Below are 26,153 nucleotides of genomic sequence, written 5' to 3' on the forward strand. Positions count from 1 at the left end.
AAGGTCAGCCAAGGGAGATGGGGACAGTGAGGCTGTATCTCAATAATCATTAAAGGTTTCCTCTCCTTGTACCCTTCCCTCATCTGCACTGAACAGAAAGAATAGGACGCCAAATACTCTTGTAGGCAATCATATCTCTCAGATTTGCGAGGGAGAGGAGAGGAGGAGAGGAATCCCTTGTAGAGATGTCCCTGTGTTGGAAAGAAACGCGTTGCTTTAAGGCCTAAGAAGACAAAGGGTTGTGTGTGAGTGAACTTCCAACCCCTGACCTTTTAACGAGAGGTCATGACCCTTGGCTGACCCCAGTGTTAGGCGGGCACAGACCAGTGAAGTCCAACAATGTGAGGAAGACCACAAGATCGAGATAATAGTGAAGAGAATGTGAAAAAGGAAAAAAAGAGAGCTATTTATAACTTCTAGTTTCCTAAATATTATTTAGTTGCGGGACTATATCCCTTTGCACCTTTTGGATGATATCCTTAATGGCTATTTAAACCAGCTCAGTATACAACACATAGCAAATGCTCTGCAGCGGCATTCTTTGAACTCCCCAGAAGAGTTACTGGTATACTGCTTTGGGGAGATTGTGAGAAAAGTGGACTTTTGCTTGGTCAAAGCCATTTAATCCAGGATTAGACAGAGAAATGATATCACAGGCAGACATGAAAACAGCGCAGCAGAGCACGAGTCCCCATCCTCATCTTCTTCCAACCAGAGTCAGGTCAGGTCAAGATTTTGACATGGTTTAAGACCCTTTTCACACTATTGTGCCAACCCGTACTGTGTTGACGTAGATATATTATTTTTACATTGACCCTTCCAGCACGTTTCCAGTACTGTTGGACTTTGGGGCCTATGCATTTGTAAGTGAATTAGTTTTTTTTATAAAGGATAACAAGCTTCTTTCATCCCCCCCAGATGACAATCTTTTGTAGACAAAATGCTCAACTACGGACGAATGTTGTTTAAAGGTTGAACATGTTTGGAAAAGGTCAAACCGGTACCCTCTCTTCTAATCAGTTCCTCCTGCTTTCGATCAGTCGCTCTGCGAGGGTCCCTCATGTCCACGCTTTTTGAAAACCTTTGGCGTTATTAATGTTGCAGAAATGTAGCACATCCTCGTCTCCCATTCGTGGACATCACTTGGCTTCAGCAACATTTCCAGACCGTTTGGTGTAATCGGTTTGGTTCCCGATGCTTTAGTGAGCAGGTGCTTTGTGCAAGCTATGATAATGAGGCATGTTGGTTCTGACAGTAACTCTTCCGTAATTGCCTGGCAGTGTAGCCCTGAGGGATCTGGCTCCAATTCATTTTCCAGACAGGACTCATAGGGCATTGTAATAATAAACTATCCCCTCCTAATCATTCTGCAGCACTGGTACAGTGAAATGCAAGGATAATTATGTCTGCTGGTGAGGTGTGTGTGTGTGTTTGCGTGCGTGCGTGCACGGATTTTTTTCTAGAGACAAGTCAACAAACACGCATGGATATATTCCACAGACAACCCCCAGAGTGCATTATGTTAATGGTCTGTGTGCTGCAGACCTGCAGTGCCATCAGTTATGTAGACACACCCCTTGTCTTTTTCCACATTTTGTTGGGTTACAGCCTGAATTTAAAATGGATTAAATGTAGATGTTGTGTTGCTGGCCTACACGCAATACCCCATAATGCCAAAGTGTAATTATGTTTTTATACATTTTTATAAATTAATAGAAAATGAAAAGCTGAAATGTCATGAGTCAATAAGTATTCAACCTCTTTGTTATGGCAAGCCTAAATCAGTTCAGGAGTAAGAATTTGCTTAACAAAGTCACATAAGAATTTGCATGGACTCACTCTATGTGCAATAATAGTGTTGAACTCTTTGATGCGTACGCTCACATATTGTGATCATTTTTGACTGGTACCTGCAGCGTTCCATCGCCAATATGTGATTGGAACAGTAGCAACAGAACGTATAATGCAACAAACGCGTCTAAAAAGTATTGTTGTTTGAAAAGCATGTAAACAATGTTTTGTACTGCTGGGAAATAAAGGTCTTCACAACTTTATTCCTCAACTTCACCTTTTATTGTTTAGAAAAGAGATGCCTGTCAGCTAAGCTAACAGCAGCTAAATTCTTTATGATGGTTCATGTTTGACAAGTGAAAACTCTCTAATCCCAGAATGCCATTCACTATAAGATGCACGTAAACAAAGTCAAAGACAAAGATGGCTGCACTCATTGCCTGAAAAATATTAACTTAGTTTGGCCACTTGAAAGCATTTTACAAATCTTTGACGTACTTGTTACAGTGTATAAGTTCATGGGGGGTAGATATCGGGGAAGGTATCATGGGGGAATAAGATGCAGGGAAAATAACTTTGAGGGGGGGATTTATCAATAAATGGGGGTCAAACAGAAGAAATGTGGAAATGGGAATGGGAAATGGGGTCTGTGTCACGTTCTGACCTTAGTTCTTTTGCTGTCTTTGTTTTAGTATGGTCAGGGCGTGAGTTGGGGTGGGTAGTCTATGTTCCTTTTTCTATGTTATGGTTATGTGTTTGGCCTAGTATGGTTCTCAATCAGAGGCAGGTGTCGTTCGTTGTTTCTGATTGAGAATCATACTTAGGTAGCCTTTTCCCACCTGTGTTTTGTGGGTGATTATTTTTCCGTGTGAGTGTTTGTTTCGTTTATTCACGTTGTTATTTTGTATTTCAGTGTTCAGGCAAATAAACATCATGAACACGTACCACGCTGCGCATTGGTCCGATATTTCCTACTCCTCCTCAGACGAGAAGGACGACGATCGTTACAGTCTGAGCTGGCAACCCTGACCTACCATAGTTACAATCTGATTCCGCATTGAAATCAACTGGAAACTCGGAAATCTCTGACTTCCGACTTCAGTGCGTTCAAGAAAACTGGGAACTTGAAAAAAAAGAGCTACGACTGGGGAATACTGTTTTGAAGGGTCATCCAACTCGGATTTTAAACACGAGACCTCTGTCCTCTTTCTAGAGCTCTGACCTTCTGACCTGAAAATCACTGACATCATGATTTGACCTAATATTTTTCTGAGTTCCCAGTTGTCTTGAATACACCATAAGTCAGTTGAGTGAACTATCATCTTTGGTCTTACAGAATGCATTGTGCAAACATGGCGCCACATAAAGCTGAAGAATAGCTTAGTATTAGCTCATCATAATCAGTACAACCTTCAAAAAATATTTTACACACATCCTATGTGTCCATTAAAATCTATGCAAGAATCAGAATGCATTAATTGTCAGCAGTACTTGAAAACATGCGAATAAAACAGTGAAATACATTTTGCTCCATGCATACATACATACATACATACATACATACATACATACATACATACATACATACATACGGTATGCTACAGTAGAAACGACAGGACGATATACAGTGGGGCAAAAAATTATTTAGTCAGCCACCAATTGTGCAAGTTTTCACACTTAAAAAGATGAGAGAGGCTTGTAATTTTCATCATAGGTACACTTCAACTATGACAGACAAAATGAGAAAAGAAATCCAGAAAATCACATTGTAGGATTTTTAATGCATTTATTTGCAAATTGTGGTGGAAAATAAGTATTTGGTCAATAACAAAAGTTTATCTCAATACTTTGTTATATACCCTTTGTTGGCAATGACAGAGGTCAAACGTTTTCTGTAAGTCTTCACAAGGTTTTCACACACTGTTGCTGGTATTTTGGCCCATTCCTCCATGCAGATCTCCTCTAGAGCAGTGATGTTTTGGGGCTGTTGCTGGGCAACACGGACTTTCAACTCCCTCCAAAGATTTTCTATGGGGTTGAGATCTGGAGACTGGCTAGGCCACTCCAGGACCTTGAAATGCTTCTTACGAAGCCACTCCTTCGTTGCCCGGGCGGTGTGTTTGGGATCATTGTCATGCTGAAAGACCCAGGCACGTTTCATCTTCAATGCCCTTGCTGATGGAAGGAGGTTTTCACTCAAAATCTCATGATACATGGCCCCATTCATTCTTTCCTTTACACAGATCTGTTGTCCTGGTCCCTTTGCAGAAAAACAGCCCCAAAGCATGATGTTTCCACCCCCATGCTCACCATTCTTGTGATCATTTTGACCCCACGGGTGAGATCTTGCGTGGAGCCCCAGATCGAGGGAGATTATCAGTGGTCTTGTATGTCTTCCATTTCCTAATAATTGCTCCCATAGTTGATTTCTTCAAACCAAGCTGCTTACCTATTGCAGATTCAGTCTTCCCAGCCTGGTGCAGGTCTACAATTTTGTTTCTGGTGTCGTTTGACAGCTCTTTGGTCTTGGCCATAGTGGAGTTTGGAGCCTGTGCTGACTAGAGATGCACAATGTCTTCATATTTGATCTGGGGAAACATTGGGGAAGTGCTTGGGCTCTTGTTGAAGAGAGAAGTTTGTCCGGCTCAGTAAAGCCTCAAAGATAAATTGTCCGTAACAGTGAAATGGGCTACTTCAAACTGTTGTTAGAAAATAAAACTTGTTAGAAAATAATTTGAAATTGGCAAGTTGAAACATTGTCTATAGATAATTAGCAGGCAGCGTAGCGTGCCTTGGTTTGAGGGCAGCGCAGGTTAACTGTACTGTTACGTAAAAATCACATTTTGGAACAGTGAGTGCATTCTGACATCATGCGCATAATAAAACTGACATTGGGGTCAACCGTTACTGATATTTGGAACTCACACGTGAAAAGGTAACATCATTTTTGAATGACTATCTCATCTCTGTTCCCCACACATACAATTATCTGTAATGTCCTTCAGTCGAGCAGTACATTTCAAACACAGATTCAACCCCAAAGACCAAGGAGGTTTTGCCATGCCTTGCAAAGAAGGGCACCTATTGGTAGATGGGTAAAAAAAAGCAAACATTGAATATCCCTTTGAGCATGGTGAAGTTATTAATGACACCTTTGATGGTGTATCAATACAGCCAGTTACTACAATGATACAGGCGTCCTTTCTAACTCATTTGCCGGAGAGGAAGGAAACTGCTTAGGGATTTCACCATGAGGCCAACGGTGACTTTAAAACAGTTACAGAGTTTAATATTGTGGATACTCCACAATATTAACCTAAATGACAGAGTGATAAGAAGGAAGCCTGTCCCGAATACAAATATTGCAAAACATGCATGCTGTTTGCAATAAGGCACTAAAATAAAACTGCAAAAAATGAATGAATTAACTTTATGTCCTGAATGCAAAGTGTTATGTTTGGGGCAAATCCAACACAACACATCACTGAGTACCACTCTTCATATTTTCAAGCCTGGTGATATCTGCATCTTGTTATGGGTATGCTTGTCATCGGCCAGAACTAGAGAGTTTTGTTAGGATAAAGAACTGAATAGAGCTAAGCACCGGAAAAATCCTACAGGAAGATCTGGTTCAGTCTGCTTTCCAACAGACATGGAGAGAAATTCACCTTTAGCAGGACAATAACCTAAAACCAAATATACCAAGACGACATTGAATGTTCCTGAGTGGCCTAGTTACAGTTTTTACTTAATTCGACTTGAAAATCTAAAATTGTCTGTCTAGTAATGATCATCAACCAATTTGACAGAGCTTGAAGAATTTAAAAAAGATGTATTAGTGTTTTAATATTTCATGATATTTTTTACAAATGTTAGAATTTCTCTTCCACTTTGAGATTAGAGTTTTTTGTGTAGATCTTTGACAACAAATGACAATTAAATCAATGTTAATCCTACCCTGTAACACAACATTTACATTTACATTTAAGTCATTTAGCAGACGCTCTTATCCAGAGCGACATCTTATGGAGTAAGTCAAGGGGTGTGAATACTTTCTGATGGCACTGTAAATCTTACTCATTATTCACAAAATTGAGCGAATTTCTTCAGATGGAAAAGATAACAGATTGTTTTTATTGTACAATCTCAGACCTCCCTCTTTTGCTGATATTTTCTCAAATGAGTGGTCCTCAATGTTGCACTGCACATAATGGCCTATAAGCAATATTGTTACGTGTAATAACGCATTCTTATTTTTCTTTTGCCATGATCTTTTGGAATGAGGGTATCGTGAATTGATCTTTCAAAGTGACGTGTATGTCTTTCAGTTCTCAAATAAAAACAGACCAACTAGAGGCTGTGTGAACGTATAATAATTCTGGTGCCATGATAAGAATAATCCAGGCTGATTTAACCAAATTACATATTTGGCCATAAACAGAGCTGTTTTTGAGAGCTATTTTCTTTCTGTTGCAGCTGAACTGGTGCAAGGATACGGATACCGGGCCCAGCGCAAATTCTCAGAAGACATCGACTGGTCCTATGCAGGTAAGTGTGTAGGGGACCAGACGAGTTTGGTTAAATGTTCTACGTCTATCTCAGTAGCATACAGTACATTGGGATAAATTATTGATATATTGAAGCTAAGTGATTTTGAAGCATTATAATACCAAAGACCAGTTGGAAGTGTTACCCTGTAGATTGAACATGTTCCTCACTAGCCGTGAATCCACAAGGTGGTCAGGAGTGGAGTGGTACTCTGGCGGAGACAAGACTTTGATGTCTGCTGGACTGCCACAATGTGTCCTCAAAGTTCCTCTTATGAGGTGTGTGTGTGTGTGTGTGTGTGTGTGTGTGTGTGTGTGTGTGTGTGTGTGTGTGTGTGTGTGTGTGTGTGTGTGTGTGTGTGTGTGTGTGTGTGTGTGTGTGTGTGTGTGTGTGTGCGTGCGTGCGTGCATGCGTGTGTGAACCGTGTGGGGGTGCAGGTGCGCAGGCACACAGTGAGTCAGTATGTGATCGATAAGTAGTGTGCATCAAATAGATGACTGGGAAACGCTAGTATTTTGAGCTGGTAGTGACAGACTAGTAGTTGCTTGTGACTCGTGTACCGTGTGTGCGCGTGTAATGTGCGCATGTAATGTGCGTAATGTGATAACAGATAACCACAGAGACGGTCTAGTCTGTGCATGTGTAAAATATCAGAAGGGATTAACTTTGTCTTTATCGGTTTGACTCATCCTTTAACAGAGCTGTTATGGTTTCCAATAAACCTATTAGGCTAGACTGGTCTTGCCTTAGACTAGACTGTTCTGACTGGTTAGAGAAAAATGGAGTAGCCTAGTCATGAAGCTTGTTCTCCTCACGAAGCTTGTACCTTGGAGTAGACTGGGATTTTCTTAGGAATGGCCACTCCTGGCATCTCTATATAAGCCATTTTTTGAGAGGAAGAACAAAGGTGTTTGTGCATGTGTGGCAGACATCAAAAGAGTAGGCCATTTGGAGAATAATTTGGCAATAATTTGGCAATAATTCTGTTTACAATGCAGGTCATAATGAATAGCTTGGTTTCATGAATATCTTCTGAAACGGGGACGCCAAAGAGCCCTGGGAATGAATGTCCTATTTCAAAATATAATTTGAGAAAACATTCACGCATTCTCCCCCCTTCTCTTGAAGATCATCTGAACCCATTCCAATTTCCCCCCATGGTCCCATTTTGAGATTTGCATTTGAATACGTATCCCCTTAGAAATTAATTTGATCTTCATGAATTCGCCTGACGTTTGGCATTGTGTGTGGAGAGAGATCAACAAGGAAATGGATTGGTTATCATTGGGGGTCATTTGGTGCCTTGTTCCTATAGTAAATGGCATGGCCTTCTCTCTCTCCTTTACTCAATAACCACTGGTTGGGGGAAAGAGCAGACAAGTTTCAACTGAAATGTTTTCAGTTAAGAATTGATGGGGAGATGAGAAAGGAAGACTTATTTAAACTGAGGTTCAAGTTCAGAATATGACCCGCAATCTCTTTTCAACTAATGTTGACAACATCCAAATATACACAATATTGTAACACAAGCTGTTAAACAGTGCAAGAGCTGCAGTGTATTGGCGTAGCCTCATTTGACAGAGGGTTACACACACACACACACACACACACAATACACCCCACCGCACACACACAAAACACTAGGGACTCTCTTCTCAGGGACTATTCCTTTATTTCTTTTTTCAGCCATGGAGAATTCCCTGGTGGTGAGAGAATTCCCTGTGTTAAGCTCTGGGACCCATATTTGGAAAGTAGGGCACATTCAGCTCCTGGTTTGGAGCGGCTGTTTAGCCTAGCTTGTCTGATCTGTGTTGGATGAGACATGACATGGGTTATGACTAGCCAATACGGCATAGAATGTATGATGTGTAGCAAAATGTGTGTATCTCTCTTCAATTCAACATTGACTTTGATACAGTTTGTATTATTAGCATGTTTATATTTTATATAGTTGTCAAAGTCAGTAATAGAGCATATTCTACAAAATAAATGCATCATTTGGCATGGAAATGTCCCATACATATTTACAATGACCCTCGGGCAGTAGCACACAATAATCACCCCCACCACCCATATCTCTCTGTCAATCTTTGCTTTCACTAGACATGACAAGAAAAAATATATTATCTTTCCCTCCTTGCACCCTTCTCTCCACCCCTTGCTGTCTTTGTGTTCTCCTCTCTCTCTCTCTCTCTCTCTCTCTCTCTCTCTCTCTCTCTCTCTCACTCTCACTCCCCCTCTTCTTCTCACTGTCTAGTCTACTCCTACCCCTTTCCCAACGCTCTCTCTCCGTCTTCCCTTTGCTCCCTCTCTATCTCTTTACCACACCTCCTACCCATACCTCCCCTTTCGCCTCGGTCGGCGTCACAACAAACTGAATCTGGGTGACACATGGGGAGACTGGCACAACAATGGGGATATTATTGGGTGAGGGCACAGACATGTGGGCACAGGCAGCCAGGCGGGGGGACAAACTGTATTCCGACTGCCAATGCCACCCTAACATGCCCCTGTCCCTCCCCAACTTCCCCGTCCTCAATAACCTTCCCCATCTATAGGCCTATTGTATAACTAGCATAAACAGAAAAACAGCCCTGGTCCAATGGCCCTATGGACGCTATACTTACCCTGTGCTTCAGAAAGTTTATGTTGGAGGCTTGAAGATATATTAGAAATAGAAAAACAGTTGAGAGAGTTCGACATTCAGATAAACTTGTTCATCCCCCATACACACACAGACAAACACACACACACATACACTACATTGCTTATTAATATTGCAAGGACTATTTTGTTCAGGCACAATATAGAAGCTAATGAGAGTTAAAGAATCATTCTGCATGGTGAGCCCTCCCAGCCAAAGGGCTTGGAGTGGTGATTTGTGGTTGTGTGTGCTTGTTTGTGATAATGTGTGTGTGTGTGTGTGTGTGTGTGTGATTTTATTGGATAATCTGCATTGTGTGTATGTGCTATCATAATGCAGGTGTGTGTGTGCTTCCATTTGATCATCTGTATGTGTGTGTATGCTCTTGCGGTTGTGTGTGTGGAAAGGATTCTCTTTTGCTGTGCATGCCTTTTGAGCGATGCATCCCTTCAGCCCTGATCTTTCTTATCCTAAAACCATAATAGACAGGCTCCTCTGACATACCTTAATGTGGATACGAACACTGTACAGTACCGTCATTATCACCGCTAAATGAACGGTCTATTACCTCTCTTAGAAAGGGAAGAACGGTATCTTTACCAAGCATTTATCCTAATGCATCTGAGCTCAATTTGGAGTGTCATAGCAAAGGGGTGTGAATACTTATGTAAATAAGCTATTTCTGTATTTAATTTTCAGTACATTTGCAAAAGATTCTAAAAACATGTTTTCACTTTGGATTTACAATCCTTCCAATGCACCAGATTATTTTTTGCACGCGCCCAAAAACACACTAATAACAATATTATCATGTGAAATATTATTACACACACATACAGGTAGCTACTAAAATAAAGGAAACACCAACATTAAAGTTCTTAATAATAGAGCGGTGGGCCATCACGAGCCACCAGGACAGCCTCAATGCGCCTTGTCATAGATTTTTACAAGTGTCTGAAACTCTATTGGAGGATTCAACACCATTCTTCCATGAAAAATGCTGATTTGAGACCCCTCAAATTCACTGATTAATCTCTTCTAGCCAAATAATAGGCAACTGGGCATGTTTATACATGGCCCTAAGCATGATGTGATGTTAATTGGTTAATTAACTCAGGAACCAGTACCACACCTGTGTGGAAGCACCTGCTTTCAATATATATGTTGTATCCCTCATTTAGGAGGTTCCCTTTATTTTGGCATTTACCTGTATATAATAAATACGGTTCTAACGGAATTTTCATATCAACAATTGAAATGACTGAAAATTTTAGATCAAAACATCAAAAAAGTGAAAATGAAATTTTAGCTTGATAAATCATTCAAAGGGATTTAGTCAATTTTCATGTTTGTTCAACGGTAGCCTAACCCGCAAAAACGCTACCTAGCAAAGAAAAATAGTACAAATTGATACTTGAGGTCAAAAAGTCGCTCTGGATAAGAGCGTCTGCTAAATGACTTAAATGTAAATGTTAAATGTATTGCAATATGTAACTGTATCTATTTTATGAAATTGTCTGAATGCAACAAATGAAGCTGAGCAAAGCAGCGCTGACCCTGTCGATTAGCAGCGACTGGAATCATGAATACCCAGGTGCCTTTCCTGAGGTTTTGTTGCAGTTTTAGCGAATGTTGAGAATTTGAGCATAAAAACCATCAGAACCATTTAGAAAAAAACATTAGATAACAAAGATTTTTACATTTGGCTTTTCACAACAGCTTATTTATACGATTATCACGGGGTAAGCACACCAGAAGCTACAATTGCCCATAACAGATAGATGATGAAGAATATACTGTTGCATCATATCCCCTCTACTGTGTGTGTGGAGCCATTGATATGCTAATGAGCTGACCCAGAACTCAGAATGACCTCATTCAGCCTCATTGTCTTCTGGCTCAGATGGGTCTCTACAGTATTTGGGCCCCAGGACTAAAATTCAGTTAGAAATTGTAACGAGTAATAGTAGTAGTAGTAGTAGTATGTGTGTGTATCTACATGCTCACAGTATATAGCCTAAGCAATGCATATCAAATCTATCTGCTGGAAACTTCAAGGCAAGTGAAATAAACACTACCCATACTCACTGTCACTGATGTTTTAGCCAGCTTTTGTTGTTGTCTATGTCATATGAGACAGGTGTTGGCTAAAACAGAAACAGCTTGGCAACCAGGTTTGATAGGATGAGTTAGGTTACAAAACTCAGGAAGGCAATTTAGGCCTCCCATGCGACCAATACTCTGAAAATGACACTGCCAGCCCCTTAGTTGACTCCAGTTAAACTGGAAAATGTACAGCAATGAATGAGCTGGAGCAAATGTTGGAATGAAAGCATGACATTAAATTGTTCTATTGTGTGGAATAGGCACATCAGCTCCATGCACATCCCCATAGCAACCCTTTGCCATAAGCACTTCATGTAGATTGGACTTGATTGAACTACTCATCATATCACCCAACCCATGATTACAACAAAAAAATGATACCGGTAACCGATATTTAAAATTTTAGCTGCCTTTTAACTGCCATTCTAGTACAGTTAAATAGTTAACACACACACATGGACACTATCAGGTCACAAGGCGAGACCCAGATGCAGACACAGGAGGCAGATGGTTGGAGTCTTAGATGTTTATTGATCCAAATAGGGGAAGGCAAAAGGTCAAAACCAGTTCAGAGTCCAGGAGGTACAGAGTGGCAGGCAGGCTCGAGGTCAAGGCAGGCAGAATGGTCAGGCAGGCGGGTAAAGAGTCCAGAAACAGGCAAGGGTCAAAACCGGGAGGACAAGCAAAAAGAGAATAGTGAAGGCAGGAGCACGGGAAAAACACGCTGGTTGACTTGGACATACAAGACAAACTGGCACAGAGAGACAGGAAACACAGGGATAAATACACTGGGGAAGACAATCGACACTTGGAGGGGGTGGAGACAATAACAAGGATAGGTGAAACAGATCAGGGTGTTACAGTACCCCCCCCCACCTGGGCGCATACCTGGCTGACCGGGGTGCCGGTGGTGAAAATCGGCGATGAGGGCCGGGTCCAGGATGTCTTTAGCACCTCTCCTCCGGGCCATAACCCTCCCAGTCAACCAGGTACTGGAAACCCCTGCCCCCTGGTCGAACTTTCAGGGGGCGTCTCACCGTATACACTGGCTGGCCATCGATGACCCGGGGGGAGGGATGGGTCTAGAAACAGAAGACAAAGGACTGTGAGACACAGGCTTAATCGTAGACACATGGAAGGTAGGGTGAATACGGAGGGTACGGTGTAACACAAGAAGGACAGCAGTGGAACTAAGGACTCTGGAGATGGGAAAAGGACCAATGAAACTTGGGACAGTTTGCGGGACTCCACCCGAAGGGGCAGGTCCCGAGTGGAAAGCAATACCCTCTGCCAAATGTGGTAGTGGGGAGCTGGGGTCTGACGAAGGTCTGCTTGTCGACGATACCTGGAGTTGGTCTTGAGAATTGCCGCCCGAGCTCTTCTTCAGGTACATCGACAGCGGCGGACAAACATCTGGGCCGAGGGTACGCTGACCTGCTCTTGTTCCCAGAAAGAGTGGAGGATGATACCCAAAATTACTGTGTAACTCATGTAGGGCAACATCTGAAAAATAGCGCACTTGGTAGTGTGTACCGTTGCTCGACCAGTCGGCGAAAGCCAACATCACCCATGACAGAGAACGGTTGATTGTCAAGGGCAATGAATTCCATTATCTTGACTTTAATGGATTTCGCCTTTGTCTCGCTGAAATGTTCTTACTCTTTCAAATGACTGCTCAACTTGTTGACTGCTTGATCCACACAGCAGACATTGTGGGCGTCATTACGTCATGTACCTACATTGTATAGGTATGCACGGTAGCTTTGAAATAGGTTTTTAACCTCTCTAGTGTATGTGGGACGCTAGCGTCCCATCTGGCCAACATCCAGTGAGATTGCAGAGCGCAAATACAGAAATACTCATTCATATAAATTCAGAAAACAAAACATATTTTACAAAGGTTTAAAGATTAACTTGTTGTGAATCCAACCACAGTGTCAGATTTTTTAAATGCTTTACGGCGAAAGCACACCTTATTATTTGAGAACATAGCCCAGTTGACAAATTATTACAAACAGTAACCAGCCAAGCAGAAGCGTTACAAAACTCAGAAATAGAGATAAAATTAATCCCTTACCTTTGATGATCTTCATATGGTGGCACTCAGAAGACATTAATTTACTCAATAAATGTTCCTTTTGTTCGATAAACGTCATCAATATAAAAGGTAAACAAGAAATGCACTCTCTCGGGATTGTGCATGAAAAACCTCTGTGACACGGCAGGGTCCACTCATTCAGACTGGTCTTACTCCCTCATTTATAAGAATACAAGCCTGAAACAATTTATAAAGACTGTTGACATCTAGTGGAAGGCATGGATACTGTAATGGCATTGAATAGAAAACTAAAAAAACAAATTGAAAAAACTTCCTGAATTGATTTTTCTCAGGGTTTTGCCTACCAAATCAGTTCTGTTATACTCACAGACAATATTTTAACAGTTTTGGAAACTTTAGAGTGTTTTCTATCCAAATCTACCATATCATATATTCTGGGCCCGAGTAGCAGGCCGTTTAATTTGGGCATGCTTTTCATCCAAAATTCCGAATGCTGCCCCCTACCCTAGAGAGGTTAACATCGGCCAATACCGATGTTGGCATTTTTAGCTAATATGTTCATTGATATATCGTGCACCCCTAGGTATTAGTGCTGGGATAAAAAAATAAATATTTATCACACCCTGGGGATCCCCCGGAAAGGCTTGAGAAATTCCACAGTTCTGTATGTTACACCCCAGAGATAACCTGTCAAAGCAGACATACCTGAAGGTGATTAGCACATTAGCTCCCCGCAGGATTACACCTGCAATCAGTTGGTCACTAATTAGAGAGGAAGAAACCAGAGTACACTTCCGGGAAAAGGGAAAACAACTGAGTTTTGACATGGAAAACGGCATGTACAATTTTCAAATCAAATCAAATCAAATTGTATTTGTCAAATACACATGGTTAGCAGATGATAATGCGAGTGTAGTGAAATGCTTGTGCTTCTAGTTCCGACAATGTAGTAATAACCAACAAGTAATCTAGCTAACAATTCCAAAACTACTACCTTATAGACAGACACAAGTGTAAGGGGATAAAGAATATGTACATAAAGATATATGAATGAGTGATGGTACAGCGCGGCATAGGCAAGATACAGTAGATGGTATTGAGTGCAGTATATGCATATGAGATGAGTATGTAAACAAAGTGGCATAGTTAAAGTGGCTAGTGATACATGTATTACATAAAGATGCAGTAGATGATATAGAGTACAGTATATACGTATACATATGAGATGAATAATGTAGGGTATGTAAACATTATATTAGGTAGCATTGTTTAAAGTGATATATTTTACATAATTTCCCATCAATTCCCATTATTAAAGTGGCTGGAGTTGAGTCAGTGTGTTGGCATCAGCCACTCAATGTTAGTGGTGGCTGTTTAACAGTCTGATGGCCTTGAGATAGAAGCTGTTTTTCAGTCTCTCGGCCCCAGCTTTGATGCACCTGTACTGACCTCGCCCTCTGGATGATAGCGGGGTGAACAGGCAGTGGCTCGGGTGGTTGTTGCCCTTGATGATCTTTATGGCCTTCCTGTGACATCGGGTGGTGTAGGTGTTTTTGGGCAGATTAATGTAGCTGACGCACCACCAATATGTTAGCTATCTACCTCTACCATGCAATAAACACATTCAAACTCTCTTTTGGCAGGGACTCTCAACCAAAACAACTGGGCCAAGAAGTACCCATCATGTAACAATGCCAGACAGTCGCCCATCAACATCGAGGAGGAGCTGACACAGGTCAAAGTTCAGTTCCAAAAGCTGAAGTTCGAGGGCTGGGAGGAAGCGATGTCTGATGGGACCACCATCAAGAATGACGGCAAGACAGGTATGCGCTCTCACGTCCCCATAAAAAACAGCATTACAGCAGCCAGCAATGAAGCTGTAAAGCCAAAGTAATACAGTAAAACAGTCCTATTTGCATCCAGCCATTCAGTCACCTATTCAGTATCCACTGCCTGTGGGTAGAAACTGCCTCAGAGCCTTGTGGTTTTAATACTACGGTGTCGTAGTAGAAGGGGGAGGTGGAGAAGAAGAAGAGTGGAAGGAGGAATGCAATACAATATGATGATGTGGAAATGATTATATATGGTTAGATACTGAAAGATTGGGCATTGTTATAGTGCATACTTATGGCACTTTTAAAGCCGATGGATGTGTGTGTGTGTACGTGACTTTTTGTGTTTTCACTTGGAAAGCTTCAGGCCACATCAATATAGTGTGTGTGTGAGTGTATGTGTGGGTTGTTTAATGGGGTCAACTAACACCCTCTGTGTGTTCTCTCCAGTGGCGGTGAACCCAGAGGGGGACTTCTATGTGAGTGGAGGGGGGCTGAGGGGCAGGTTTAAGGTGGGAAGAATCACCTTCCACTGGGGACGCTGCAACGCCTCCTCAGAGGGCTCCGAACACAGCCTCAACGGGGTGAAGTACCCCCTTGAGGTAAGACCTGACATTCGCCCATTATAACTATGACAGAGTATAACCTTGTTATAACCTCCATATGACAGAGTATGACCTCATTGTAACCTCCCAAGTAGGGCTTTCTAATTTTTGACTGTTTGGCTGTATTTGACAGTATTTATCCCTTTGACACTTACCAACTAACGGGTGTGATCATTCTACAGTGTTCCCTGCAGTGTACACTCAAACCGAATAAGTGCTTGGGCTCTCTTCGAAGAGAGATTGTTCGGCTCAGTAAAGCCTCAAACGTCCGCAACAGTGAAATGGACTACTACTGTAAGAGTTCATGAGGAGGCGGTACACACCTCAATTCAAACTGTTGTTAGAAAATGCAAACGTTGATACATAGCCTATAGATAATTAGCAGGCAGAATGTCTTGGTTTGAGGGCAGTGCGGGTTAACTGTCCTGTTAACAATCACATTTTTGAACAGTGAGTGCATTCAGACATCACTCGCATAAAAAAACTCACATTGAGGCGAACATTAGAGATATTTGGAACACACACGATGAAACGGTTAAGTTTATGAAAAGTTCTAAACATGTTTTATGCGTTGTACATGACCGTAGGAATTCTAAGTGGTTTTAATGGGCTTTCTCCATTCTGATGGTTTTATACTCAACCAAACTAGGACAAAATTGACCGTGAAGTAGTCCGATCAGTTTAGCATTGTATCAAAATATCGCTATAGACAGTATTGTTCAAATCCAAACCGGTATGTGGATCCATGCCAGTATAGCTTAAAATAGGATATAGCACTCAGCCCTACTCTCAAGGACAGTACACGGGATATCAACCATCTCCTGTACCTTGTATCTGTCTGTTCCAGATGCAGATCTACTGTTATGAAGCGCATCGCTTTGAGTCCTTAGACTACGCCATCAAGGACGGGGGCAGGATCACAGCTCTCTCTGTGCTGTTTGAGGTGGGCGTGAGTGTGTGGTTATTTTCTGCCTGTGTCTGTATCATTGGTGTAAAGTCCTTAAATAAACATACTAATAAGTACTACTTAAGTCGTTTTTAGGGGTATCTGTACTTTACTACTTCTATTTTTGACAACTTTTACTTTAACTTCACTACATTCCTAAAGAAAATAGGGTACTTTTTACTCCATACATTTTCCCTGACACCCAAAAGTACTCGTTACATTTTGAATGCTTAGCAGAACAGGAAAGTGGTCCAATTCACACACTTATCAAGAGAACATCCCTACTGCCTCTGATCTGGTGGATTCACTAAACACAAATGCTTGGTTTGTAAATCATGTCTGAGTGTTGAAGTGTGCCCCTTGCGATCTGTAAATAAAATAAAAACAAGAAAATGGTGCTGTCTGGTTTGCTTAATATAAGAAATTTGAAATGATGTATACTTTTACTTTCTAAGTATATTTTAGCAAGTATGTTTACTTTTGATACTTAAGTATATTTAAAACTAAATAATTTTAGACTTACTCAAGTAGTATTTTATTGGGTGACTTTCACTTTTATTTGAGTCACTTTTTATTAAGGTATCTTTACTTTTACTCAAGTATGACAGTGGGTACTTTTTCTACCATTGGTCTGTATGCTTTGACCTCCTATGGCCACAGTACCGACTTACCTGTGTGTTCAGGTAGGTAGGTACTGTAGATTGGGGGGAGTGGGTGTCCTTGACAGGTATGTCATCTGACACTGACAGGAAGCGGAGTGTGCTGATGGATTTGATTTTGTGCAGGTGCGCATGTGTTTGTGACCTGTGTCAAGAGTGTTTGATGGATCATTTTGCATCCATACCAACAATGATTTTCATAGTCGATGAGGGATGACTTACTGTGTCTACATAACTAGTCTGAACAGTACCTCTACTGAATAAACAGCCTGGCAGTAACTGACAGTGTAGAATACCAGCAGGTCAATACCATGTATGTGAGCGTGTGTGTGTTTGTTGAGGAGATTAGCCCACACATTTTAGGCTACACTCCACTGCCCACCTGGGAAATCAAAGGGGACAGAAGAGTGGAATGGATTACCCACTACAGCATCAGACTGAGCAGAGATTAGACATGCCACAGTACATAGACGGTCAGCTGTGGAATATCACGTCTCTAGCTATTAGCTTAACATCAGTGTTGGCTTTAGCTTAGCATCAGTGTTAGCTTCAGCTAAGCGGGTCACAGCTTTAAAGGGGCATTCAGCAGTTCAAGCAATAACAAAGTGATATCCATGCCTTTGTTTCAGTAAAAAGCTGAGGGATGGGGCTGGAGAAATGTAAGCACTCTCAAATTCATTGACAGAGCTATGTATACAAGGACTGACCGTCCATTATAACAACATTATAGTTTTAGCAATTATTTTGAGGCTGCATGGTGTTTATTTACATTTACTTTGTTTACAAACAATGTAGTTAAACAAGGTTATGTTTTTGGGTTCTGATTGGGTACGACAGTTGAAATGAGATCATGAGGCATTTATAAGTTATATTCTTCAAGAATCAATGGCTACATCATTATTCATTTATTTTTCTATTGTGTTATTGACTGTAAGTTTGTTTATGTGTAACTCTGTGTTATTTTTGTCGCACTGCTTTGCTTTATCTTGGCCAGGTCGCAGTTGTAAGTGAGAACTTGTTCTCAACTGGCCTACCTGGTTAAATAAAGTATAACATAAATACACGCATGTCCCAAAATGGATGTTGCAACTGCAGATTGCCTCTTTAAAGCAGCCCAAGAAATGTAGGGACACAAAAAGGTAAGGGGGAGGAGATGAGTAGAAGAAGCTACTGTAGACTTTTGAGATGCCTGACTAACCTACTGCCTTTCCCTCTTTACAGACTAGCATCGAAGACAATGACAACTACATAGCCATTATCGATGGAATCAACAGTGTCAGCCGATTCGGTATGTCAACCTGACTTAACCCTAATAACTCTAACCTCAACCAATCAACTCTTTTTTACTCACCTGCTGTAAGCACAACCATAATGATCTCCCTTGCATTTCATTATTGATGTATTACTGCACAGCACTGTTCCTAAGTTTCAGTACATGTATGTTGTACAGTAGATAGTTCATGCTAATGGAGGTTGAAGTTTTCAATGCAGGTAGGCATTACAGAGTGCATCAACTCATTTCATGTAAATTCAAGGGCCACTATCCCCCACAATCACACACCCACTACCTCACTGTGCCTTAATGTAACCCACAGGCACGCCCTAATGCATAAACACACACACACTGTTTTCTTATATATTCATCTTCTGTTGTTCATCCTCTATTGTTTAACCTCTATCATTCATACTCTATTGTTTATCCTCTATCGTTCATACTCTTATCGTTTATCCTCTATCGTTCATACTCTGTCGTTCATACTCTATAATTTATCCTCTATTGTTTACCCTCTATCGTTTATCCTCTATCATTCATACTCTGTCAATTGTTTATCCTCTATCTTTTATCCTCTATCGTTCATCCTCTATCGTTTATCCTCTATCGTTTATCCTCTATCGTTCATACTCTGTCGATTGTTTATCCTCTATCTTTTATCCTCTATCCTCTATCGTTCATCCTCTATCGTTTATCCTCTATCAATCATACTCTGTCGATTGTTTATCCTCTATCTTTTATCCTCTATCGTTCATCCTCTATCGTTTATCCTCTATCGTTTATCCTCTATCGTTTGTCCTCTTTCGTTTATCTTCTATCTTTTATCCTCTTATCATTTCTCCTCTATCGTTCATCCTCTATCGTTTATCCTTTATAATCTATCGTTCATCTTCGATCATTCATTCTCTAACATTTATCCTCTATCGTTTATACTCTATCGTTCATTCTCTATCGTTTATTCTCTATCCTTTATCGTTCATCCTCTATTGTTCATCCTCTAATGTTTATACTCTATCGTTCATTCTCTATCGTTTATTCTCTATCCTTTATCGTTCATCCTCTATTGTTCATCCTCTAATGTTTATTCTCTATCATTTATCCTCTATCGTTCATTGTCTATCGTTTATCCTATATCCTCTATCGGTTATCCTCTATCGATTATCATCTATTTTTTAGCCTCCATCATTAATACTCTATTGGCTATCCTCTATCGGTTATCCTATATCGTTCATACTCTATCATTCATACTCTATCGTTTATCCTGTATTGATTATCCTGTATCGGTTCATCTCTATCGTCTGTCATTCTCTCTTCCTTTTGATCTCTTCCTCTATTTCACTTTTGCTTCTCTGTCTGTGTTCCCTACACTTTCCCCATGTCTAGGTAAGAGTGGGAGGGTGAGTCCCTTCTCTCTCCGGGGCCTCCTGCCCAACTCTACAGAGAAGTACTTCATCTACAACGGCTCCCTCACCACCCCACCCTGCACTGAGACCGTGGAGTGGATCGTCTTCAAGAACACTGTGGCCATCTCCGACACGCAGGTGGGTCTGTGTGTGAGTGTGTCCATGTACGGTTGAAGTTGGAAGTTTACATACACATAGGTTGGAGTCATTAAAACTTGTTTTCCAACCATTCCACAAATTTCTTGTTAACAAGCTATAGTTTTGGCAAGTCGGTTAAGGACAACTTCTTTGTGCATGACACAAGTAATGTTTCCAACAATTGTGTACAGACAGATGATTTCACTTATAATCAACTGTCTCACAATTCCAGTGGGTCAGAAGTTTACATACACTAAGTTGACTGCCTTTAAACAGCTTGGAAAATTCCAGAAAATTATGTCATGGCTTTAGTTTCTGACATCATTTGAGTCAATTGGAGGTGTACCTGTGAATGTATTTCAAGGCCTACCTTCAAACTCAGTGCCTCTTTGCTTGACATCATGGAAAAAATCTACAGGAATCAGCCAAGACCTCAGAAAATAAATTGTAGACCTCCACAAGTCTTATTCATCCTTGGGAGCAATTTTCAAACGCCTGAAGGTACCATGTTCATCTGTACAAGCAATAGTATGCAAGTATAAACACCATGGGACCACGCAGCTGTCATACCGCTCAGGACGGAGATGCGTTCTGTCTCCTAGAGATGAACGTACTTTGGTGCGAAAGGTGCAAATCAATCCCAGAACAACAGCAAAGGACCTTGGGAAGATGCTGGAGGAAACAGGTACAAAAGTATCTACATCCACAGTAAAACGAGTCCTATATCGACATAGCCTGATTGGCCGCTCAGCAAGGAAGAAGCCACTGCTCCAAAACTGCCATAAAAAAGCCAGACTACGGTTTGCAACTGCACATGGGGACAAAGATCATACTTTTTGTCCTCTGGTCTAATGAAACAAAAATAGAACTGTTTGGCCATAATGACATATCGTTATGTTTGGACGAAAAAGGGGCTTGCAAGCCGAAGAACACCATCCAAACCGTGAAGCACGGGGGTGGCAGCATCATATTGTGGGGCTGCTTTCCTGCTGGAGGGACTGGTGCACTTCACAAAATAGATGGCATCATGAGGCGGGAAAATTATGTGGACATATTGAAGCAACATCTCAAGACCACAGTCATGAAGTTAAAGCTTGGTCGCAAATGGGTCTTCCAAATGGACAATGACTCCAAGCATACTTTCAAAGTTCTGGCAAAATAGCTTAAGGACAATAAAGTCAAGGTATTGGAGTGGCCATCACAAAGCCTGACCTCAATCCTTAAGAACATTTGTTGGCAGAACTGAAAAAGAGTGTGCGAGCAAGGAGGCCTACAAACCTGACTCAGTTACATCAGCTCTGTCAGGAGGAATGGGCCAAAATTCACCCAAATTATTGTGGGAAGCTTGTGGAAGGCTACCCGAAAACGTTTGACCCAAGTTAAACAATTTACAGGCAATGCTACCAAATACCAATTGAGTGTATGTAAACTTCTGAATTGTGAAAAACTGAGTTTAAATGTATTTGACTAAGGTGTATGTAAACCTCTGACTTCAACTGAGCACCTGTGTGTGCATTTATGAAATCAGAGAGTGTGTGGAAATGTTGTTTTTGTCAGTACAGAAGAAGAGATAGCATGAGCAACACGAAGAGGGCGAGTGGGAATTGACAGATGTCTTTTAGAGTGTGAATGGGTTGGGCGGGACCTTAACATACACTCCTTCATCTGTATAGATAAAAGGCACAAGGTTGTTTTCACAAGTCACTTCTAAACTGTTTCATTATGCCGGCGCCTGTGTCTTTTTGTTTTTGTGTCGGACTTTGTGCCAGACCTCTGCTTTTGATTTATGTCTGCATTCATAATTGATCGTGGCTTATTGAGTGTGTGTGTGTGTGTGTGTGTGTGTGTGTGTGTGTGTGTGTGTGTGTGTGTGTGTGTGTGTGTGTGTGTGTGTGTGTGTGTGTGTGTGTGTGTGTGTCAGCACCATGCGTTTCAGTTTAAGCAGAGTAAAGGCCTCTGTGCGCCTTTATTTGTTTGTTTTAATTACAGCTTTTATATACCTGTCAATCACAAATACCCCGAGGGTAACAGGGAAGACATTCACGCACTCACACTCCTTTTAAGTCTTTAACTGTTGACATCCTGTTGTCTGACACACACCCTCTTTCCATTTAAACTGGCTTTCAGTCTGCCCGTTTTCGGGTTTCTGTATGGTATGGTAATGTCACGTCTCAAGTTTCAAAACACTTTGAAAGGCCATTTTGGGAGAATTGTCCCTCTATTGTGTAGCTTGGTAGCTTTTCGAACACTCCCCGGAGGCGTACACTAGCTCTTATGTGATAGAATTACCATATCGCCAGTCGTGCATACAGTAGCCAATATATTCAAACAACGGTATCCACATATTTGTTGTTTTGATAACCTTAACTAATAACCAGTGCCTGTGCATCTGCAAAAGTCTTTTTCAAAAGTTGTGCCATGAGAGCACCATGATCATCATGAATCCTACTGTGTGTTTCTAGACAACACCACACCTATCATTACATTTGTACATACCAATGGCTGTTGCAGAGGCTGCCCGAGTCACGGTTTATGGCCCCCAGTCACAGCCACTCTGGTTGGAATGCTGTGTGAGTCAGAGGACCAGTGTTCTGTACAGTGTTACGCAATCAACTGTAGAAGAGGTGTATAGGACAGGCGTGTATAGGATGTGTCTAGCATGTGTGTATTTTATTTTACCTTATTTTACCAGTCAATTAAAGAACAAATTGCTATTTGCAAAGTTCTTATTTACAGAAAGTTCTTTTTTGATGGCCTGTGTGTTAGGTTGTGTGACGTCTGAATACTGTATGACCCATAGTTTTGAAGGTCTGTGAGAATGTATCATGATAATAGTAATTAGCTAGTATGTGGGTAGTGCCATCAAGTTAGTGCATTTTGAGAAGATTTCACCTCATTTTAACATTCTGTCATAAAGAAAACATATTCAACTTAATAAGAAAACACGTTTTCCCATCTCAAGAGGTTAAATTTATCATTTAAAAAAAGACTATAGTAAGTGCGTACTAAGTGCCAAGTAAAGTAACAAGGTTGACTGTAAGAGGGTTGACCAGAAAATGGCCAAAAAGAGTAGAACCAGCTCACCTGCTTTTACACCATGATTTGACTATGAAATGTTCAATATTTATTTTGAATGAAATATTTAAAAAGGAATAGTTTCACCATATTTAAAGGAGAGTTCAGTTCACGTGACAGGGTCGATCTTAAACTGAGGGCCTGACGTAAATGAATCACTGATCACATCAAATAAATGAAAAATCTCAAGAAATGACTTTGTCGAAGCAACAAAAAATAACTAGGGCTTTACAATGATGGCTACGCCGTGGATAAATGTTGGGACTAATTTGGTTAAAATATTCCTAGAAATCTCAGAGGCATTGTTCTGTATGAATGTGTTGGTTGTATTGTATTCTAGCTGGTGATGTTCCATGAGGTGATGACCATATAGCAGACTATATAACATTAAGACATGTTATAGCTGTGTAATAATGTGTGTATGAATGTGTTGGTTGCATGTGTTGTAGCTGGAGATGTTCTGTGAGGTGATGACCATACAGCAGACTTCCTCTGTGACATTATTTTGAGTTAATGCTATGAGGGGTTATAAGAGGTTATAACTGTTCATTGTGTTGTAGCTGGAGATGTTCTGTGAGGTGATGACCATGCAGCAGGCGGGCTACGTGATGCTGATGGACTACCTGCAGAACAACTACAGGGAGCAGCAGCAGCAGTTCATGGGCCAGGCCTTCTCCTCCTACACTGGCACAGAGGAGGTCCTCACTCCCAGTATGTACCTGTCTGTCTGTCTGTCTGTCAGAGGAAGTCCTCACTCCCAGTATGTACCTGTCTGTCTGTCTGTCTGTCAGAAGAGGAGGTCCTCACTCCCAGTATGTACCTGTCTGTCTGTCAGTCACTCCCAGTATGTACCTGTCTGTCTGTCTGTCAGAAGAGGAGGTCCTCACTCCCAGTATGTACCTGTCTGTCTGTCTGTCTGTCAGAGGAAGTCCTCACTCCCAGTATGTACCTGTCTGTCTGTCTGTCAGAAGAGGAGGTCCTCACTCCCAGTATGTACCTGTCTGTCTGTCTGTCTGTCTGTCAGAGGAGGAGGTCCTCACTCCCAGTATGTACCTGTCTGTCTGTCTGTCTGTCAGAGGAGGTCCTCACTCCCAGTATGTACCTGTCTGTCTGTCTGTCTGTCTGTCTGTCTGTCTGTCAGAGGAGGTCCTCACTCCCAGTATGTACCTGTCTGTCTGTCTGTCTGTCTGTCAGAGGAGGTCCTCACTCCCAGTATGTACCTGTCTGTCTGTCAGAGGAGGAGGAGGTCCTCACTCCCAGTATGTACCTGTCTGTCTGTCTGTCTGAGGAGGTCCTCACTCCCAGTATGTACCTGTCTGTCTGTCTGTCAGAGGAGGTCCTCACTCCCAGTATGTACCTGTCTGTCTGTCTCTCTGTCAGAGGAGGTCCTCACTCCCAGTATGTACCTGTCTGTCTGTCTGTCTGTCTGTCTGTCTGTCAGAGGAGGTCCTCACTCCCAGTATGTACCTGTCTGTCTGTCTGTCTGTCTGTCTGTCTGTCTGTCAGAGGAGGTCCTCACTCCCAGTATGTGTCTGTCTGTCTGTCAGAGGAGGTCCTCACTCCCAGTATGTACCTGTCTGTCTTTCAGAGGAGGAGGAGGTCCTCACTCCCAGTATGTACCTGTCTGTCTGTCTGTCAGAGGAGTTCCTCACTCCCAGTATGTACCTGTCTGTCTGTCAGAGGAGGAGGAGGTCCTCACTCCCAGTATGTACCTGTCTGTCTGTCTGTCAGAGGAGGTCCTCACTCCCAGTATGTACCTGTCTGTCTGTCAGAGGAGGAGGAGGTCCTCACTCCCAGTATGTATCTGTCTGTCTGTCTGTCTGTCTGTCAGATGGGGTCCTCATTCCCAGTATGTACCTGTCTGTCTGTCTGTCTGTCTGTCTGTCAGAGGAGGTCCTCACTCCCAGTATGTACCTGTCTGTCTGTCTGTCAGAGGAGGTCCTCATTCTCAGTATGTACCTGTCTGTCTGTCTGTCTGTCAGAGGAGGTCCTCATTCCCAGTATGTACCTGTCTGTCTGTCTGCCTGTCTGTCTGTCAGAGGGGGTCCTCATTCCCAGTATGTACCTGTCTGTCTGTCTGTCTGTCAGAGGAGGTCCTCACTCCCAGTATGTACCTGTCTGTCTGTCTGTCAGAGGAGGTCCTCATTCCCCGTATGTACCTGTCTGTCTGTCTGTCTGTCTGTCTGTCAGAGGAGGTCCTCATTCCCAGTATGTACCTGTCTGTCTGTCAGAGGAGGTCCTCACTCCCAGTATGTACATGTCTGTCTGTCTGTCTATCTGTCAGAGGAGGTCCTCATTCTCAGTATGTACCTGTCTGTCTGTCTGTCTGTCTGTCTGTCTGTCAGAGGAGGTCCTCACTCCCAGTATGTACCTGTCTGTCTGTCTATCTGTCAGAGGAGGTCCTCATTCTCAGTATGTACCTGTCTGTCTGTCTGTCTGTCTGTCTGTCTGTCTGTCAGAGGAGGTCCTCATTCTCAGTATGTACCTGTCTGTCTGTCTGTCTGTCAGAGGAGGTCCTCATTCCCAGTATGTACATGTCTGTCTGTCTGCCTGTCTGTCTGTCTGTCAGAGGGGGTCCTCATTCCCAATATGTACCTGTCTGTCTGTCTGTCAGAGGAGGTCCTCACTCCCAGTATGTACCTGTCTGTCTGTCTGTCTGTCTGTCAGAGGAGGTCCTCATTCCCAGTATGTACCTGTCTGTCTGTCTGTCTGTCAGAGGAGGTCCTCATTCTCAGTATGTACCTGTCTGTCTGTCTGTCTGTCAGAGGAGGTCCTCATTCCCAGTATGTACCTGTCTGTCTGTCAGAGGAGGAGGTCCTCACTCCCAGTTATGTACCTGTCTGTCTTGTCTGTCTCCAATAATCCATCCAACCATCTATCGTATTCACTCCTGGTTCTTGGCACTAACACCTGATTCAACTAATCATGGTCTTGATGATTAGGTGATGAATAGATTCAGGTTTGTTAATGCTGGGCTGGAATAAAGTCTGCTGCCAAGTAACTCGCAGACAAATAGAGCATTAATATGTATTAAGCCTACATTGTCATTGCAGCAGAGCATAGAATGCTTAATT

The 26,153-nt window shown here is 42.0% G+C and overlaps 1 protein-coding gene across 5 annotated transcripts in view; it reads left to right on the forward strand.

Annotated features, from left to right (window-relative positions):
* Nucleotides 1-26,153, forward strand: part of ptprz1a (protein tyrosine phosphatase receptor type Z1a) — a 76,615-nt gene that overhangs the window by 28,256 nt on the left and 22,206 nt on the right. For 4 of the 5 annotated variants that reach the window (XM_029668466.2, XM_065022668.1, XM_029668469.2 and 1 more), the window contains exons 2-8: nucleotides 6,268-6,339; nucleotides 14,792-14,971; nucleotides 15,431-15,582; nucleotides 16,433-16,528; nucleotides 18,412-18,478; nucleotides 19,847-20,004; nucleotides 23,640-23,790. In XM_029668466.2, coding sequence (XP_029524326.2) covers nucleotides 6,268-6,339; nucleotides 14,792-14,971; nucleotides 15,431-15,582; nucleotides 16,433-16,528; nucleotides 18,412-18,478; nucleotides 19,847-20,004; nucleotides 23,640-23,790 — 876 coding nt within the window. Of the gene's footprint in view, nucleotides 1-6,267; nucleotides 6,340-14,791; nucleotides 14,972-15,430; nucleotides 15,583-16,432; nucleotides 16,529-18,411; nucleotides 18,479-19,846; nucleotides 20,005-23,639; nucleotides 23,791-25,893; nucleotides 25,907-26,153 lie in introns of those variants that run through there. The other variant, XM_065022667.1, reaches the window with a different exon arrangement.

This window comes from Oncorhynchus nerka, linkage group LG9a (genome assembly GCF_034236695.1).
Source record: "Oncorhynchus nerka isolate Pitt River linkage group LG9a, Oner_Uvic_2.0, whole genome shotgun sequence".
Lineage (NCBI taxonomy): Eukaryota > Metazoa > Chordata > Actinopteri > Salmoniformes > Salmonidae > Oncorhynchus > Oncorhynchus nerka.